Here is a 20288-nt window from a genome sequence, read left to right on the forward strand (position 1 = left end):
GGAGGGGGGTGTCCGCCCAGGGTCCCAACAGAGATGCCCAGAGGACGGCTCTCTCCAGACACAGAGCCATCCTGAAACCCACCCGACACAAAAACCTCCAGCTGACAGGCCCCAGCCAAGAGCCCACAACCGGCATTTCAGTCCCTTCCTTTACAAACAAACAGGATCCACCAGGCATTTGAGGGAAACCTGAAATAAGAAAGACCAGAATGAACAGACCAGTATAAAGCTTCCAAACACTGTGGGAAGACCCAGAGGCTACAGAAAAACGTGGCAGCACAGGCGAGACCCCGAGAGGAGCCGAGGGTGATGCCAAGAGCGCCGCCCAGAAAAGCGGGACAGAGTGCGAGTCCAGAAGCTGCAGCAGGTAAACACAGGTGCTTGCAGAGGGACCTGGAGCCCAGACAGAAAATCTCCCAGACCTGAACCTGGGCCGTGGGGAAACCCCAGACCCGCGGGTGAAAGGAAATTTCCTGAAGGGTCCAGAGATAAACACCTGGCTTAAACGTGGCCTCCGAGAAACAGAGGCCCCAACACAGGCCAGGGGAGGGATGTCCCAGAGCAGCGGCACCGAGGGTGGGGGATGTGCTTCCCAGATGACACAGGGCCAGTCTGTCTGCTCGGGGTGGATTGGGGGGCGGGGTGTCCAGGACACATTTACACGACCACGGAACGCAAGCTCTCAGTGCAGGGCGGGGGGGCAGGAGGAGGCATGTGCGCATGCCTGAGCTAACCCCTCCCACGCCAAGAAGTCGGTGACACTAAAAACCCAAACAAACTAAAACAAGTCAAACAACGAATTGGCAGTCTGTCATCACCAGAGGCGGCGTAACTGGCAGGAGAGGCAGCGGAGGGGTTGAGGGCACTGGTCAGAGCCAGGGCGGGTGGGCCTGGGAGCCTCTGGCACTACTGGGCTGCCCGGCTCTCCGGACCCAGGCCAGGCTGTCTTGCTTTGGTGGCCCCAAGAAGACCGCATCTGACCTGAATCAGCATGTGACAGATGTCCACATGGCCGGCCTCCGCCGCAGCATGCAGGGGTGAGCGCTTGTTCTGGTGCTCCATCTTGAAGTTGGGGTCGATCCCGTCAACTGCAAACAAACAGGAGGTGCCAGTTACTGCAGGTGCAGCCCCCAGAGCCCGGGATGGCGCAAGGGCTGGCAAGGCTCCGGGCAGAACCGACAGGCAGGCCTGTGGTCAGAGACCCCCAGCACCTGCGCTCCTCCTAGACACCTTCATTTAACTCTGGGCTCCCCCGTGTCTCCCGTCCCCAGGCCTGGGACCAAGCGTGAGAGTGGAGGGGCCCCAGGATGGATGCTCCACAGGGAGCAGGACCCCCAGGACAGGTCCATAGGGAAGGCGGTTGCTGAGCACAGCTCCCAGCCTGGAATGGAGACGGGCTACAAGGCCAACGACGGAGCGGCGAGGCGAACTCAGCATCGCACAAGGTCCACGAGGAAAATGATTAAAATCGCCATTTCGGTCAACATAAAATAAAACCTTTGTTTTTTTCAGAGCAAACCGTTAAGCTTCTTTCTTGACTTACCGTCAAGTAAAAGGATTCTTAATCAGCCTTTTCAAGTCAGAGAAATCATACCTACGCTGTGAGCTCAGAATCAAAGCGCTGTCCCTTGCTCAGCAGGAGACGGAGCTGGGAAGGACCCGACCAGTACGTTTTCAGGTGTTAAAAACCCACAAAGGGGCTTCCCTGGTGGCACAGTGGTTGAGAGTCTGCCTGCTGATGCAGGGGACATGGGTTCGTGCCAAGGTCCGGGAAGATCCCACATGTTGCGGAGCGGCTGGGCCCGTGAGCCGTGGCCGCTGAGCCCGCGTGTCTGGAGCCTGTGCTCCGCAAGGGGAGAGGCCACAACAGTGAGAGGCCCGCGAACCGCAAAAAAAAAAACCAAAAAAAAAAAAAAAAACCCACAAAGGCAGGTACACACTGAAAACACAAGTGCCAGGTGGGCTGTACCCTGCACACAAGGGCACCAACTCCATCCACACGTCACAACAGCCCAGCTGGCTAACTCTGCTTTCATGGAGTCGACATATCTTCTTCATCTAATAATCACATACTTAATTCCTGTTTAAAAGCGGGGAGTTCGTGGGACTTCCCTGGCGGTCCAGCGGTTAAGACTCTGCACTCCCAGTGCAGGGGCCCAGGTTCGATGCCTGGTCGGGGAACCAGATCCCGCACGAAGGCCACAACTAAGAGCCCGCAGGCAACAAAGATCCCATGTGCCACAAGTAAGACCCATACCAAAAAAAAACAAAACGAGGAATTCCTAGAGAATACTTCCACTGCCGTGACTGAGCATGAACACTGTGAACGGGCTGAACACCAGGGGCGGCCTGTGTGCACCAACCAGAGAAACCAGACAGAGCAGGACACGGTGGACAGTCACCGAGAGGCGCTGACAGATGCGGCCACCTACCCAGCATGAGCAGCACCTTCTGTAGCTCCCCTTGCCGGGCCGAGAAGTACAGCTGCTTCGGGTGGAAGCGGAGCTTCTTGGGTCTGCGGAGAGAGCACGAGACAGCAGTGAGCACAGTCTACACACACACACGCATGCACCATACACACACGCGTGTGCGCACACGCACGTACACACACACACACACACACGGCACCTGCAGGCTGGGAAGGCCTGGGTTGGGCCCACCTGCCCAGCCTCAAGGTCAAGGACGCCATACCCACCAGGCATCTCACAGTAAAAATAACCAAAATTAGTGACCATCTCCTTCACCCACAGCACGGGAATGGTTCCTGAGGTTCTGCATTCTGTGCAGGGCACAGAGCGAGCTGCTTCTCTATAGCATGAGGTCAAGGGACCCCCCAAGGTGGTGGAGGCAGCGTGTCACACTCAGCTACACCCACCCTCTTCACAGTACAGAGTCTGGACCCGGTGAGTAGGGCAGGGGACCGGACAGTCACCATAAGACCAGGGCCAGAGACCAGGCTGGAGGCGGACAAAGAAAGAGCCGTGGGGACTCAGGAACGTGTCCCAAACACTACAACTTCCCGAGAAGCAAGACAGGAAGGTGAAGCTCTGAGGGAGGGAGCCGCGCGGCCTGTCCGGAGCCCTGACCGTGGAACCCCATGACCAGTAGACACCTGTGGGGTCATGGGTCAGGGCACCAGGCCCTCCTACAGAGCCACAGGTGGGCTGCAGTAATGGGAGCCGCAGGGACAACCGAGGGGCCACCTGCTCCAAACTCCCCTTTCACAGACGAGGAGCCACAGAGTGGCACTGGCTCTAACGTCCTGAGGTCAGAGCCATGGTCAACATGTCCAGGGAAACGTGTGCCAGAGCCTCCCAGGACTGTCCTCGCTATGCCTTCAGAGGATCACTTTGCTCTTAGTGTAACGGACAACAACCTGCCATCGTTTCCCAAAATAATGGAAAAGAAGGTGCACGGTCCTGATGACCAATGTTAGCAGGAGACCTAAGGAAGGCCTCCGCAACCTCCTGGGAATGCCATGGCCCTGGGGGCACAGACAGCTGGGACCTGTGGCCCTGGCCAGCACCGGACGCTGCAGGGGGACAAGGACGCGTGCGGAAGTGCCGGTAGCTGACTCATGCAGGAGGACACGGAGGGGAGGAGTCTGCAGGAAGGGAGCGCCAGGCCAGGGCACGGCTGGGCCAGGCCTTACTTCTCCGAGTCCAGGGCGATGAGCGCGCTCTCCAGGGTTTCCTTCCCGGGTCCCTGGGAGAGGCCGGGCGCTGGCTTCCCCAGCCCGGCTGGCCCCATGGGGTCAAAGGCCTCGGGCACCTGGGGGGCTGTACTCTGCGGCTTGTCATCCTCTGAGAGCGGGGGTCCAGCAGTGCTTTGGGGAGGAAGAAATAAGTGGAATTCTGAGTTTTAGAGACGTGGAACTCTCCCTTCTTGTGGAAACCAATGAAAACACAAAACATGATTCACTCGGACCCTCCAACTGAGCTGCTCTTCTGAGAGTGAAAATGGCCTCAGGTTCACCGACCATCTGTCTGCTCAGCCCCTGGAGGGAAGAGCCCATACTCAGAATCAAATCCGAGAGAAAAAGGGCATTCAGAAGTGAGGGCGGCTTTCCCAGGACTTTTGGCCAAATGTTCAAATATGCTTTAGTGAATGAACTTCAGGTTGAATCTAAAGTCCACTGCCCTCCCAACGCAAGGGACACCTTGGAATTTTGACTCAAAAATCATTAAATTTAGGGCTTCCCTGGTGGCGCAGTGGTTGAGAGTCTGCCTGCTGATGCAGGGGACACGGGTTCGTGCCCCGGTCCGGGAAGATCCCACATGCCGCGGAGCGGCTGGGCCCGTGAGCCATGGCCACTGAGCCTGCGCGTCCGGAGCCTGTGCTCCGCAACGGGAGAGGCCACAACAGTGAGAGGTCCGCATACCGCAAAAAAAAAAAGTCATTTAATTTATAGAGTAATACGATTAATACAGAATAATATGAAGGAGTCGACACCATTCCAATATTCAGTTTTGAATGTCTACAATTCGAGTCTCTTAAATGACCTTCAGTGAAGTTTTATAGTTTCCTTTTTTATCAGTGTGGTATCGCTTGCTTCTTCCTAGGTAGGGTACGGGTTTTGCTGCTGTTTTGAAAGGCTCTCTCTCCATCACCCTGGCTTCTAGCTGGACACGCTGGTGGGGACGAGGCTTCTGACACCTTTTCTTACCTGATCCTCTGGCTGACTGACTCCATTTAGCTTTATGAGTTCTTCAGCTATTTCTACTGAATACTTTTGAGAAGAAAATTATATGTTTCCAATATCAATCCTTCTCTTTTAAAAACTGTTTTTCCTGTGTTCAGCTAGGGCATCCAAAACATGAAGCAGTAAAAGCAGACTACAGCAGCTGACGCTCATGTCTCATATCATACACCACACACAGGTACAGATGTGTAGGGACAGTTACAGATGTGTAGGGACAGGCACACACAGGTACAGATGTTACAACAGCTGACACTAATGTTTCATATCATACACTACACACAGGTATAGATGGGTAGGGACAGGTACACACAGGTACAGATGTTTAGGGACAGGCATACACAGGTACAGATGTGTAGGGACAGGTACAGATGGGTAGGGACAGGCACGCACAGGTACAGATGTTACAACAGCTGACACTAATGTTTCATATCATACACTACACACAGGTACAGATGGGTAGGGACAGGTACACAGAGGTACAGATGTGTAGGGACAGGCACGCACAGGTACACGTGGGTAGGGACAAGTACGCACAGGGACCGATGTTTCAGGTGTATACTAACAGCTACCCATGGGAGTACTATGCTTCGACCGAAAATACTGTGATACCTCATCAATTAGGATGGTGTGATACTGGTTCAGAAACAGGCAAAGAAATGTACAAAACTACACTGAGTGCAGAAGAGACGTGTGCACAGTGGCAGTGAGCAAACGGAAGTCAGCGTGCCTCATAGCCTCACGTGTCAGAGATCACAGCGAGCGTGGGCCAGCTGGGAGACAGACGCTGGCAAGTCGGACGACGTCAGCAACAATTAAAGACGGGCATCGTCAGGTGAACCCTGAGGGCTCGGGGGACGCCGTACCTGCCTGTGGTGGTGTCGGCCCTGCCCTCCACTGTGGAGCTCTTCTCCTGCCCGGGGGCCAGCGTCACGGTGGAGGTCGTGTCTGCTTTTGCGATAGTCACCTCTTTGGCCTTGGAGGTCTCCTCCCCACAGTGGGGACAGTAACTGGCATTATTGACGCGAGAGGCACAGGCTTTGTGGAAACGGTGAGAGATGCTGCTCTCGGGCTGACATTCCATAAAGTTACCCTAAAAACAGGAAGGCGAGAAATCTTCTTTTAATTGGGGCTAATATGCAGAAGAGCAAGCAAAGCCCAGAACTGAGCTCTGTGTGGGGGCAGGAAGCCAGAGCCCGGGGGACTCCCAGCCCCTCTCCGGGTGAGAAGAAATCATGCCCTGTGTCCACGGGGCCCCTCCCAAGGCATGTCCACACACGTGCTATTTGAAGGAGAGAAAAGCCCCATCCCCACGCCCCGAGGAGGCCAAGGCCTCACTCTCCAGCTGCTCTGACCAGGGGACGGGCTGCATATAAGTCCAAAGACGGACCCACGGAAGACACACTCGGGAAGAGACTCCCAGAAGCAAAAGCCCAAGGAGGGAGGTCCCGCCAACAGCCCTTGGCAGAGAGCGCCCGACAACACGCCCTTCAGGCAACCCGACCTCAGGCCAGGGCTCTGGGGTGAGGAGCAGCCAGAGCAGCACTCTCCCCAGGAACCTCTTTTCAGCAGAAGCAGAAAAGGATGATGAGGATGGGGAGGGCACACAGGCGTGACGTCCGAAGAAGCCCCTCGGGGAAAGGCTCTGGGCCCAGGAGCACAAAGGGCCACACAGAGACCAAGTAAGGGCCGTGTGAGCCACGTGAGCATCTGCGGATGAAGTCACTGATGGAGAAGATCCCGGAGGCACTGGCGAGCAGGACGCAGCGGAGGGCCAGTCGGCCCTGCCTAGGTAGACACGTGAGCGGCAGGAAGGGAGCCGGGGGCCCAGGTGCCCCCGAGGCCAGCTGCAGGAGAGAGGGAGCCGGGCACTCACGGCGGTGCAGAAGTAGCCGCAGCCAGGACAGCACTGGTGCTTCGCCATCCGGCCCCGGTGGTCTTCACACAGCACCAGGAGCGGCGCCTTGCTGGACGGGCGCATCAGCTCATGCTTGACCACGCTGTTCGTGCACCTGCCCAGCTGCAATCAGGCGAGACCGGGTCAGCCGCTGCCGTGCCACAGGGCGGGGGGCGGGGTCAGGAAATCAAAGCAGGAAGGCGGCCGGCTCCTCCGCAACGTGATGAGGGGCTGTGCCGCCAGTTCACGGACCGGGGGTCACGGCGGCCGCATGAGGAGAACAGCCTGGGCTGGGGGCTGGGGCATCGAAGGGAGCAGGACACATGCCAGGCGGCACGGCCAGCAGTGGGGAGCGCAGAGAATCCGCAGGACCCACCAGCGCTCGGGCGGCCCCCCCGTGCCCGCTGTCGCCCGGCGCCTTCCAACAAGGACCTCGCCTCCTGGCAGCTGGGGTGGGCGACGCGCCCCCAGCCCCGGCTTCCTCCTCGCCTGTTCCTCAAGGGAGCCCATTCTCAGAGACTCCATGGAGCCCAGAGATGGGGGGGGATGGGGCCAATGCCCCCAGGAAGGGGGCCCAGGCGGCTCTGAGGCTGGAACAGGAGGCCACAAGGAGGGGAACAAAAACAAGCTCTCAGAACCAGAAATAGGAGGGAGAAGTGAAATTTCCATGGAAGCGCTGGGAGACAGAGGGAATTTTCTAAAGTAAAGCAAAAAGTCAAAAATGTGGAAAGTGGAGAAGAGGTGAGAAGGCTGGAGGCTCCACAGAGAGGACCCAGAGCGGGGGCCGGGGCTCCCGAGACGCGGACGGCCCAAAGCAGACGGGGATGTGACCAGGACCTGAGAGGAAACTGCGCCCGTGAAGCCGCAGCGACAGGAGAGGATCGGCCCAGACCTTCCCCCCAGGAACCTCCCTCAAGGAGCTGCTGAGGCAATGCACCCCCTGCTGAGAGGGACCGATGTGTCCGAAAACCCTACAAAGTGAGCAAGTCCATCAGTTTGGGGTGGAATCGGTAACAGGCACAAAGAAAACAATGAGAAACGAGGTAATTACTAAGTCTGAGAAAAAGGAAAGGTTGCTCAGGAGAGGAAACCCCTGGCTCAGCTGTGGGCGCTTCCACGAAAACAGCAAAGAGGCTCCCACCTCGATCGACGGAGGGAGGGACAGACAGATGCAGACCGCGGTCCGGGGGGTGGGCGGGGGCACCCTTCCCACAGTAAGAGCCCTCAGAAAACACCTCAAAGGAGAGGTCAGGAAAGGAGGGTAGAAAGCAGGTATTTGAGAACATGGAGAAAATCCCAGGAGGAAAAGTAAAAGGAGCCAAACGGGCTTCCCTGGTGGCGCAGTGGTTGAGAGTCCGCCTGCCGATGCAGGGGACACGGGTTCGTGCCCCGGTCCGGGAAGATCCCACGTGCCGCGGAGCGGCTGGGCCCGTGAGCCATGGCCGCTGAGCCTGTGCGTCTGGAGCCTGTGCTCCGCAACGGGAGAGGCCACAACAGTGAAAGGCCCGCGTATCGGAAAAGAAAAAAAAAAAGAGCCAAGGGTTGCTTGTGGGGAGGGACCCTGAGACCCACCCGCAGCCCACGTCGTGGACATTCAGGATCTCCAGCAGCGGGTGGGGGGAAACAAACAGCCACCAGGACGCCCACCACCACCACCAGGACCCGCGAGGCCGTCAGGAGACACAGGTGGAGGCCTCTGACTGGCTCAAGTACACTCAGCAAGGAGGAAGGTCAACAGAAACCGTCGGACCCCAAAATGGGAAGGGAATGCAAGTGTGGAGCCCCCATCAGCTGTGAGATGACATCCCATGAGCCCACGTCGAGTGACTGGTTTTGGAAAGAGAAAAAATAAAGAGCCGCCGGGCAGGAACTGATTTTCTAGGAAAACAGAGACACCAGGTACAAGTCCAAGAAGCTCAGAGAAACCTAAAGAGGACAAACACCAAGAGAGAGCAGCACAACCCCACACCTCAGCCTCAGAGGTCAGCGCAGAGGACCACAGCGACAAGAGCCGTGGCCTCTCCTCAGGACTTTTGGACGGCAACACTGACCGATGTCTCTAAGTGCCCAGAATTCTGTACCCATCAAAGTGTCTCTCAAAATTGGAAGCAAAACAGGACTTTTTCAAACAAACAAAAGAGAATTCATTATGAGCAGACTTGTACTACGGGGGGAAGGGTCCTCGAGCACAGGGACTGTGGTATCAGAGAGAAATCAGATCGGAACGGAGAAAGAACGCTCTGGATGCAGTTTAAATAAAGGGAAACGAGAGACGATTACGGTTACTCAGTCTAAAAGATGAGTATGTACAAAAATAATAGCATATATGAAACTGAAACATATGACAAAAGATGGGAGACAGGATTTGGGCCCACGCATGTAAGAGTCTTACATTACATGTTAAGTGGTATGATATCAATTCAAGCAAGACCGTGATAAACTAAGGATGTATGTTACAAACTCCAGAGCAACTGCTGAAAACGTGAGGAAAATACGTAAAAAATAAAGCCAACAGTGGAATAAATTGGAATCATAAAAAATTTCAACCTGGGACTTCCCCGGTGGTCCAGTGGTTAAGAATCCACCTTCCAATGCAGGGAACACGAGTCCGATCCCTGTCCGGGGAACTAAGATCCCACATGCCTCGGGGCAACTAAGCCCACGCGCTCCTGTGAGCCACAACAAAGACCCAGCGCAGCGGGGGGGCGGGGGGTGGAATTCAATCCAAGAGGCAGAAAATGAAGAAAAAGGAAGAACAGATGGCATAATTCTTAGCACTATTAAGATGTCACACTGTAACCCACCTACCCTGATAAGTGCAATGGGAATGCTCCAAACACACCACTGGGAAGACGGAGACTATCAGGCCCTGTGCAGGACATGCTGTCTAAAGAGACCTCCAAACATACAGGCAGCACAGGTCCAGCGGCGGGGGGGTGGGTGGTGGGTGGGGGGTGTCCTGTGTCAGCACCAGACACCCCGAATCCCCAAGGGAAGACAGGAGTCACATAAAAACGGCCCGAGCTGAAGAGTCGACACCCCTCCCTCACACAGAAATCAGAGGAGCGTGTTGGTCACACGATCGTGTGCATCTGTCACACGTGTCACTCGTGTGATCTGAGTCACTCATGTGACTCAGAGACACACACGCAGAAAGGTGACCTCAAGTGTGTGAATTATGCCTCAATAAAGCTGATGGGAAGGAGACACAGGATGAAGGAGCTATTCGCTCTGAGGGGCCGCTGCCAGCTAAGGCCGAGGCAACCTGAGCATCGAAAGAGAAAAAATATTTTTGGGAAAATAGCAGCAGCTTAAGAATTTCCTGGAATCCCACAAAAAAACAGAACAACTAGACAGCAAAACCAAAACCCAGAGACAACACTTAATTCAAAACCAAAGGCCGCAGGATGCAAATGGGTAAGGGTGGGCCTGCTAGACGCTGGTGCTTGGGCAGGAGGAGGGGGGAGGATGGGGGAAGAGGGACACAGCGAGGCAGTGTCTTGTGGACCCAAGGACAGGTGAGAACCAAGATACCAAAAGGTCCTCCCTGGGGCTGAGAAGAGCAGGCGACCTGGGAGAGACCCTGCCCAATCCCAGCAAGTCTGGGGCTGCCTAAGACCTGGGGCCAGTGCGGGCCAGCCGCCAGGAACCCTTAAACCCAACCTGCCTGGACCCCTTCTAGCTTGGGGCACGAGGACACCAGGACAAAGCTGAGTTGAAAGTGAGCAGGACAGGGACAAGAGAAATGAAGAAAAGAGAAAATCAAGAACAGTGGTTCTCAAAATCTCCGGGTTCAGTGTTCTTTTATATTCTTAAAAATTACCAAAGGTCCCAAAGAGCTTTTGTCCAAATGGGGTACGTCTATTAACATTTACCATGTTAGAAATTAAGAGAGAAAATTTTAAAATATTAATTTATTTAAAAATAGCAATAAACCTATCATGTAAAGAATGTATTTTAATTAAAAAGTACTTTTAAAAAAGTTAATGAGGGCTTCCCTGGTGGCGCAGTGGTTGAGAGTCTGCCTGCCGATGCAGGGGACACGGGTTCGTGCCCCGGTCCGGGAAGATCCTACATGCTACGGAGCAGCTAGGCCCGTAAGCCAGTGTGTCTGGAGCCTGTGCTCCGCAATGGGAGAGGCCACAACAGTGAGAGGCCCACATACCGCAAAAAAAAAAAAAAAAAAAAAAGTTAATGAGAAATGTCATGGTTTTATATTGTTCACAAAACTCTTTAATATCTGGTTTAATAAGACAGATGAACCTCATATCTGCTTCTGCATTCAGAGCAGACAAATGTGGACGTTCTTCTCTGACACCACAGCAAAACTCTACAAGGGGTAGTTTCTCAAAAGATTTGCTGCAATGTAAAAATCTCAATCCACTGTCCACAAGTTTAGTACCTTTAAACTAAAATCCATCCATGTGTCTTGCACTGTGAACGATTTTGTAACACCATGAAAATCACTCATTCCCTGAGTTATACAGGTCTTGCAAACGTACAAAATGCCACTGTACACTCTGTGAAAGAGTAAGTGAAAAGGCACTTAACTTCTTAGTATCGTTATAAAAACAGTTTTGACCATGCATATCCCCTAAAAGAGTCCAATATGAAGAGGGTCCTGCAGGCCAAGGGGTGGGGGTGGGGGTGGGGGGCGAAGCTTCAAAAAACTAATAATAATAATAGTAATAATAACGGCAACAACAATACAAAGATCAGAACCCGTCAAATCTGCTCAAACACATGAGTTCATAACGATAGTTTAAAAGTAAGAGCTGGCCAACCTCAGAAGATGACAGAGAACAACTTCATTACCTGAACGACTGGGAAATAAAGAGAAAGGCTCAAGCACCAGCGAGGCCCTTCCTCTGAGATGTTCTGCTGGGTAACAAAAGAGCAGACGAGATGACGGGGCTCTTTATGAAGCCACCCAGCTAGGAAATGAGCAGTAAGCGACACAACATCACCGTTTTGGAACCTCTGATGAATTAATAAATACAGGCATGAAGACTCAACAGCTGCCAACATCAGAAAAAGAGAGGCAACCAGATATCACGAGCCTTTATCTTGGACTAAACTCCCCTCGGCTGAGCCAGGTCCACCTCTGTATGAACTGCAGACAGAGGCGCTGGAGGCCCCGTGAGCATGGGAGCCACTGCTCAGACCACGGGGTCAAATGGCCCGGCTGTTCCACACATAAAGGGAAAGGAAGACAAAGGACAAATGGGCAACAGCGTCTAGGGACACCTGTACGGCTGGTGAAACCATTTAGAAAGCAGAAGCCGGGCGGCAGCTATTTGGGGACAATCCCATTTCCTGACCCTGGGAAATGGTTACCAGAGTGCCCACCCTAGACAGACTCATCAGGCCGAACATTTGTCTTGTATTGTTTTCTGGGTTTGTATTTCATTTTACAACAAAAAATTTTATATGTAACAGGTTGAAAAGAGAGAAGACCGTGAGTTCCTAAGATGAACCTGGGGGAGCAGGTGGGAGGGGCCCCGGATGGCGTCAAGGCACCGACTAGTTACTCGGAAGAGCAGCAAAAGAGACCACGAAGTCACTGGTTGTTCTGAGAATGCAGGATGAAGCATGTTTCAGGGGCACAAACAGCCCCAGATGGTGAGGAAGTTCTGTTCCAGAGACACCGGAGAGTCACTGCAGGAGGAACAAGAGAACCGTGGAGCCGCCACCCCGCAACCTCTCACCGGACGATGGACCGAGGGCAGGAACTCGACCTCACAGTGCCCCCACCAAGGCCGGCCGGAACGCAGTGACAATCTCAGCACCTGGACGAGCTCCGACCTCCAGCCCTAAGATTCGGGAACTAAAGGGAATGACCGGCCCCGGGCCAGTGGCGGGGCCGCAGGAGGGTGGGCAGAACCCACCCGGATCCAGCCAGAGCAGAGAACACAGCCGTCTGACCACCAGCTAGGCGTCACGTGATAGTGGGAATTACTGTTCCTTCTGTTACAGGAGACAAGTGCCCAACGCTGGCTCGAAGCCGAGCGAGCGGAGTGGGACAGACCCACGTGCTGGCGGCTCGGACGCCGAGCAGCAGGTTCAGAGGTCAACTGTAACGCTTTTGTCACGGACAGCCCTTCTAAAGAAGGGGACGGACGGGGCCTGTGGAGGGGCTGCGAGCAACCTCAGGTGCAGCTCTGCCTCTCACCCATCCACGTCCGAGTTCACAGCAAAGTAGAAGAGCCTTTGGGAAAGCGTGACCTCAGCGGAGCAGCGCCTGCAGCCGTGTCGGCTCCCAACCACCACTCCTGCCCGGCCGCGCACACAGCACCGTCCTCCTGAGCAGCACCGGTGCTGCCGGCCGGGGCCCCCCTCGCACAGGAACGCAAACCCGCTCACCTGGTGGTCCACGCTCTCTGTGGCCATGCACTGGTTGTTGGCCAGGGTGGTGATCTCCCGGCTTTTCGGGGTCTCCATCCGGCAGCTGCAGAGGGGCACCTCCTGAAGGCCGTCCGTCTCGCCTACGTCGGGACCGTTGGCCAGCCCTGCGGTCACACACAATGCGTGTCGCCGCCACAGCCCAGAGAGCTTTGCTACACTCGGCCCCGCCCCCCCCCCCACCTCCGCAGGGCAAGAAAGCACGGACACAGTCCCTGCAGACACGCCCGCAGGCAGCCGCCCAGGAGCCGAGGTCCAGGAGCCAGACCGCCTGGGACTTCGTTTCCCACATGCTTCCCAGCCAGAAAGCGCTTGTCTTCGTCACTTGGTTTTAGAATTGCAGCCACGAAGCGAACGTTCGGTTCAAGCTGAAAGGGTTTGGAGGCAGCCTGTCTCCTGATCACCTAGAGCGTTCCTCACCCACTACAACAGCACAAAGAGCCTGCTCATTAGGCCGAAGGAGGAAAGAAGTGGGGAACACGAAGAAGAAAACCAGGATCACGAAGAAAGTGTTGGGCGCAGCACATTACCGCCTGACCCGACTTACAGGCCGGGCAAGGCAGGCAGCACTGGGAGGAAGGCAGCCCGCGGCTAGGCCGGCTTGCAGTAGGGACAGAGGCCAGTGGCCAGAAAGACCCCCTGACCCAGCCACGGCTTCCAAAGGAAGGCGCGTTTCATGTTCCTTCTCGTGCAACGAAGTAGGGGTGTAGGGTAAGCGGGGGTCCCTACAGACATGGCAGGCCGGCTCGCCTGGACCCCCACGAACCAGGACCCGTCCCCACCCTCCGCACCCATCCAGGTCACATGGCCCTTCTCCAAGGAGCCCCAGGCCCCCTGCCCTCCTGCCCAGCCTCAGGCCCCACAGCTGCCCGCCTAGAGGGTCTGGAACCCTAGCACTAAATGCACACAAAACTGGGGGACCTGACTCGTCCTTCCAAAGCGCTGACACATCCACGGGTCCCTCCAACGGTGGCTGTCAATCCAGGGAACACCCTCAGGGAAGCACCTTACATGGCGCCCCACAGCCTCTCCTCCTCCTCCAAGGGGCTCCCCCCAGCGTGGCCCTTACTTTTACCAGAAGCTGAACACACACATTAAAGGCAGAGGCCACCTCCCTCACCCTCCGGGGCTCAGCTCAGACAACAGACAGGGGCAGCAGGCGCCCCTGCTGTGCTGCCCTCTCACCTCTGACCCCAGGCAATGTGGTAAAACGAGCACTACTTCCTGCTGGCGTCCAAGTCGGCACCTTCCTGAGACAAAGCTAAGAGCAGGTTTACAAACAGTAAACACAGACGTCACTTCATCGGGAAGGAAGGCATGAGGTGATGACTGGAGAGGGTTTCTGCTGTGTACAGCAAGAAGAGCGGCTACTTCTCCGACACACAAGCCTACGATTTCCGTCTTAAGCTAAAGATGTGATTTCCTAAACTAAACAAGTAAACCAAAAGTCCTCTAGTGTTCAAAACACTAAAAGCCGGTTATTTGTTCTTTAAAGAATGATTGGTTAAACCCCGACAGCAGCAAAATCCATGGTGTGTAAGTAACAGGGATTTTACATTTTCCGCATGTTTCATTTCAAAGAAATTTTTCAAAAGAGCCAAACAGCTATTAATTGATATCCACTGGTAAAGATTTTCAGATAGCGAGGAGTGTGTGGCCCCAGCCCCAGAGCCAAGGACCCCCAGAGCTTCAGTGCCAGGGACTTCAAGGCCCGGCTCCAGATATGCCACCATGGGGCACCACCAGCTCAACACCGACGAGAAGACACATTTCCACCAACATTGTTGGAATCAGGGATCGTAAAAAAGCCACGTTGTGCAGAACGACGCCACTTGCATGCAGCCAGGGCACAGGGTCACCTCCCACGGGGAGCCCCATATAAACACGCATGGCTCGCAGGACTCCTGACCTTGGTGGGCAACTGCACCCGACCCCTGGGGCCGCCTTACTAGAGCGCCACAGGGACACAGCACACTGGCCCGGTGTCCTGCCCACTCGACACCAAACGCGCCCTCCCCCACCCCCGCCAGCTGGCCCTGGCCACGCGTGCACTCACCTTCTGTGTCGGAGGCCAGCGTGCCCTTGACTCGGAGATCCAGGGAGTCCAGCGAAACCTCCATGTACCCCGTGCCGTCGCTGGGTGCCATCTGCTCTGCGCTTCCTGAAGACGACGCATACGCTTCGGAACCTGCGTTCAAAGGCACACACGTCAAACACAGTGTGCAGGGGCCTCGCGACCCATGGGAGGCGCCATGGGATGCTCACGAGCCACTCAGACAACAAACACACACAGCATCCGGGCCCCCATCCTGCACTTCTGCTGGTTCCCATTTCCGCACGACCTCCCTGGGGAGAGGGCAGCCATGTCGAGGAAAGCAAAGGTGTGGGCATGTGGAAACACCTTTCTCTACAAACACACCAGCTAGATAAAAGCTGATCAAATAATCAAGGACACATAAAAACGTCGTGCACATACGTTCTGTGAATACAAGAGTAAAATCTGAATGGCGGCTTTGAAAGACCAGCTGATGTACAGCAGCTAAAGAAGCCCCAGACGTGCAGCGTTGCTGTGGAACCAGCCCAGCCTCAGACACCTGGGCTGCAGGATCCACAAGGAAAGGCTGCAGGGCCGCAGGGAGCGTCCTCCTGTGAGAAGGGGGTTTACGAAGCACATCACCCACCACCAAAGGGCAACACAATCTGAACAGGCCAAGGAGAGGAATGTGTGTAAGTGAGGAGCCCGTCAAGGGAGGGGGCTCCTGTCCACAAGTCCCAGGAGGCCCACCCGGGTAACTGCCATTCTAAGGGCATTTCACTGAGGAAGCCTGTGAAAACATGCATTTACACAGGATAATAACACCACCAGCAAAGGGCAAATGCCCATAGTTCAGAGCCAAGTTTCAAATACTTGTCATCGACATTATTCAAAGATGGGAAATGAACGAGCCATAACACAGAGAGGTTTGGTGCCCAAAGACTCTGAATTCAGGCCACAGTCTCAACCTAGATCTCAGACAGGAAGGAGCCAACCACCAGCGAGAAATCATCACCTATCTGAGGAACTGAGTAGCCTTTGTGCGATTTTAAACACTTTACAGGAGGAAATAAAATTCAAACTCCCATTTAAATAATTACTTAGGGCTTCCCTGGTGGCGCAGCGGTTGAGAGTCCACCTGCCGATGCAGGGGACACAGGTTCGTGCCCCGGTCCGGGAGGATCTCGCATGCCGCGGAGCGGCTGGGCCCGTGAGCCATGGCCGCTGAGCCTGCGCGTCCGTCCGGAGCCTGTGCTCCGCAACAGGAGAGGCCACAACATTGAGAGGCCTGCGCACCGCAAAAATAAATAAATAAATAAATAAATAAAATTTTAAAAATTAATTATTTAGGCAGGCATTCTACACATTACACACAAGATGGTGAAGATGAAGCCTCTACCCAAAACAACTTTTAGTCTTGGATCTACAAAGGCTTTTGTCAGCCGACAGCAGAAACCACACGGAGTATTCTGATTTTGGCCGATGATTCCTGGTTGAGAGACAAGGAAACATGAGTGAACGGGACACACACGTGTGCCTGGTGGGTCAACAAACCCCACCAGCCACCTGACTCCAGTCTGAAACTGACTGCCTCACATGGGCCTCCAGCAGCCCTTCGCATTTCAGGGACAGCCCTGTAAACCTGCTTTTCTATCAGGGGAATCTAGAAGAACGCTAAAATGACTGTGCAAGACCGAAAGACGTCCTGCAGCTTTGCGGTGCTGGTATAGAGGAAAATCAATCAATAAAACAGACTAGAAAGTGTAGAAACGGCCGTACGGCGACTGTCGACAACGTTTCGGAAGGTGAAGTGAAGAGAGAAACGGCCGTACGGCGACTGTCGACAACGTTTCGGAAGGTGAAGTGAAGAGAGAAACGTCAACGCAACCAATGGTGCTGGAACAGCTGGAACTGCACAGGCAAACAAGTGAGCTGCCCAACAGCACACACACACACTCACACACTCAAAGTGGGTCAGAGGCCCACATGTACGGGCTAACTATAAACCTGCAAGAAGAAAACATGGGACAAAACCTTTGTGCCGTGGGTTGGTTAAGTCGAAGATTTCTGAGATCGTGAAAAGCATGAAGTTCAAAAGAAAACAATCCATAAATTAGACTTCAGCAAACAGTTTTTAAAGCTTTTAGTAGGTGCACATACTTGCAAACATCTGTCTCGCAAAAGACTTGTATCCAGAACGCTGAAAGGAGTCACAACTCAGTGAGAAGATATACGTTCGGATTTTAAAGTGAGCAAAAGGGATGAGCGCATTACGAGGAGATAAAGGCCAAGCTGTGCAGCCTCGTTCTCGGGTAGGTGACCGCAGTGAGACAGCTCCACACGCTAACCAGCCCCACCGGAATCAGAGACCGACCGCGCAAGCGCTGCGGGGGCCAGTGCGGGGCTGGGCCGCTCCCGTGCTGCGGCGGGAATGCAGAGCAGGACACGCACTTCGGGAAACAGCTGGCAGCACTAAGAGGGGAGACACACAGCATGACCCAGCCACTCTCCACTCCTAAACGTTTACCCCAGGTAAACGGAGCATTTGCTCTAGAAACACGTGTACATAAACTCCGCAGCAGTTTATCTGTAAGGGCCAAAAACTGGAATGAGACCAAATGTCCAACAGGTGAGGGATAAACAAACCACAGACAGCTGCGCGTGGAACACCTCCCGCCACCAACACGGACGACCCTCCGTTACTCTCGGAGAAGCCAGAGAGAAGGATCCACCCGTAAGCGTTCTCCACAGCGATAACCCATCTGCAGAGACGACGTGGAGCAGAGGTGCCCGGGCCGGGGGAGGGCTGGCTGCGGAGGGAAGGTCTCCATCGCGCAGCGAAGGTGGCAGGGGTCTCCTGTCACACGCACGTGGTGAGGGCCACCAACCGAACACCTCAGCAACACACACTTCATGCTACGCCAAGTCCTCCATGGCAAAGCTGCAAAGACGGGGCCCCTGGGCCACTAACTTGGACATCATGCCCTTCCCAGCTGTCCCTTTAACAAGGCTACCTCCAGATCAAGGGAATCTGAGCAAAGGGCTGAGAGCCACTGTGTGGACCAGGGGCCGGCCCGCACAGGACAATGAGGGCAGGACGCAGGGAAGGTGGGGGCGGTCAGCGTGTGGCCATACCACGGGGGCCTGCTGGAAGGAGACCCCCTGGCATCACCTGGGGGGTCTCTAATAAAGCTGTTTCTGATGTTTTTAGTGTTTTAAACAGTGGAGTCTTCTGTTCAAATGAAGTCCTACACAGAACCCCAGCCCCAAGCCCCCCACGGCCCGCTTCTCCCCGGGGTCCTGCTTGTGGCTCCGTGTTTACCTAGCACGGAGCAGGGCTTCTTTTTACTTCTCCGCCTCCTCTTCCTCGCTGGCTTGATCCAGGGGCTGTCAGGCTTCCCTTTCCTCTTGAGAAACTTCTTCTTGATGCTGGATTCAGAACTCTGAGAACCAAGGGAAAGGAACAGAAAGAGCAAAGCATGGGCACTCTGGAAGCAGAAGTTCTGTTTTCTTGCTGTATCGTGATAATTCAACTAGAAGATTAATTTCACTTTTAGACATTTTTCTAGGTCACATTCTTAAAGACACTCCTGCTTTTCCCTAAATATCACTCTAAGCTCAGTTACTTGAGTTTGGCACAAGAAAGAATAAGTGAAAAAGTCCTACCAGTAACTAAGCAAGTTCAGTAAGAGAATCCTCCCTTTAATTACATGCACCCATTCATCTCACTCATGAGAAAAGGAACCATCAAAGCCTCAATGTGCCTCAAATCTACGTCCAAATTAGCCGTTACATGGAGCACAAGGAAAGAAATTATCATTAATTTACAACATTTCAAGATTCCTGTGAGTACATGTATCTCAAATCTAGACGCAGAAAGGGCATCTAACTGCCACGAGTTACAGGAGATGCAGAGCATGAACCACTAGCCTTTCTAACGACTCCACCACCAGGATCTCACAACCCCTGTTAACTATGGATAGAAAAAGAAAATTTTAAATGTGTGTTCATGAGATAAAAAGATACACCAAGGGCGGCTCACTGGCCTTTCCAACAGTTACCCTGGAGCCCGAGCCCTCGTGCTGGGCCCCCTGAGATGCCCAGGTGCCCTGTGCTCCCTCCAGCACCTTGTTCCTGTGCCCCCTTCAGAGCAAAGCTCCGGGAAAAAAGTCTGCCAAGAACAGCACCACAGCTCCCTGCGTTTCAGTCTACGACCCCAAAGGAACACGTTTATCGCCAGACACAACAGCCCCTCCCAGTGCTCATCTCCGCCACCCACGTGGCCACTTTCTCCTTCTCCCGGCACAGACTCCCTTCCCTGCCCTGCCCGATGGCCTGGGCGGCCCGCAGGCTCGCCAGGCTCCGCCCTCCCCCCACAGCCCCGCCCTCTGACCCTGCCCCCACAAGGTCGCCTCGCTCGCACCCCTCAGCTCTGAGCCACATCTAGCCCGAAGAGGGCCTGAGAGTCCACCTTGGACGCCTCGATCTTCCCTCGCCCAGTCCACCCGGCGGCTCCTCCCTGGCTCTCTGCTCGGGCCGCTTTCTCTGCGGCTCCCATGTGGCTCCTCTGCCAGGAGCCCCGCGTCACCCGTGCACAGGTTACCAGATCGGACTCGTCTCCGTCCTCCTCCTCCTCCCCAGTGCCGGCCGACTCCTGCTCCTCTTCAGATTCGCCCTCCATCTGAGCAGCCCCGCCAGGAGCCAAAAAGAAAACAAACCAATGAGACCCGCTGGTGGCAGGCGATCTGACCCGACACACCTTGGAGATGCCCCCGCTCCCCAAGGGCCCGGCCCCCATGCCAGGCTCCAGCGCTGACCTGGAGCACCGATCCGACGTGACTCGGACGTATGCAGATCAGTGTGCATGAGAGACTGCGCTCACCGCAAAAAGGTTTTCAGAGGCCACAGACTAATATAAAACACAAAATTTACCCCCCGTGACCCGCGAGCCCGCCCAGCCTCAGGGCCTCGACCTACTGCCAATGCTGGGCACCCGTGGGCGAGCACGGGAGTGTCTGCCTGCAGGGGCAGAGCACCCAGCACGCTTCTGCGTCTTACTCTCTTCTAATGAACAGTACGCCGTGGGATCTTTCCGTAACAGAACAGCAGAGGCACCTGGGTTCACCTTCTCTACCTACACAGGAGCCGCGCGCCCCCTCCGCCCCTCCCCGCGCACCAGGCTGCGGCTCCTCGAGGGGCCACGCGGTGACCGCACCCTCACGATCTCACAGGAAGGGTTAGACCCTCCCACCCGT

General features: G+C 55.0%; 1 protein-coding gene across 6 annotated transcripts in view; it reads right to left on the reverse strand.

Moving 5' to 3' along the window:
* The window catches only part of EHMT1 (euchromatic histone lysine methyltransferase 1), a 145654-nt gene that overhangs the window by 33019 nt on the left and 92347 nt on the right, over positions 1-20288 (reverse strand). For all 6 annotated transcript variants that reach the window (XM_082638810.1, XM_082638809.1, XM_082638807.1 and 3 more), the window contains exons 7-15: positions 19637-19714; positions 18356-18476; positions 15055-15186; positions 12960-13105; positions 6576-6719; positions 5566-5792; positions 3653-3826; positions 2433-2515; positions 982-1088 (exon numbers count right to left, since the gene is read on the reverse strand). In XM_082638810.1, coding sequence (XP_082494936.1) covers positions 982-1088; positions 2433-2515; positions 3653-3826; positions 5566-5792; positions 6576-6719; positions 12960-13105; positions 15055-15186; positions 18356-18476; positions 19637-19714 — 1212 coding nt within the window. The remainder of the gene's footprint in view (positions 1-981; positions 1089-2432; positions 2516-3652; positions 3827-5565; positions 5793-6575; positions 6720-12959; positions 13106-15054; positions 15187-18355; positions 18477-19636; positions 19715-20288) is intronic.

Source organism: Mesoplodon mirus (assembly GCF_964341445.2).
Source record: "Mesoplodon mirus genome assembly, chromosome: 1".
Lineage (NCBI taxonomy): Eukaryota > Metazoa > Chordata > Mammalia > Artiodactyla > Ziphiidae > Mesoplodon > Mesoplodon mirus.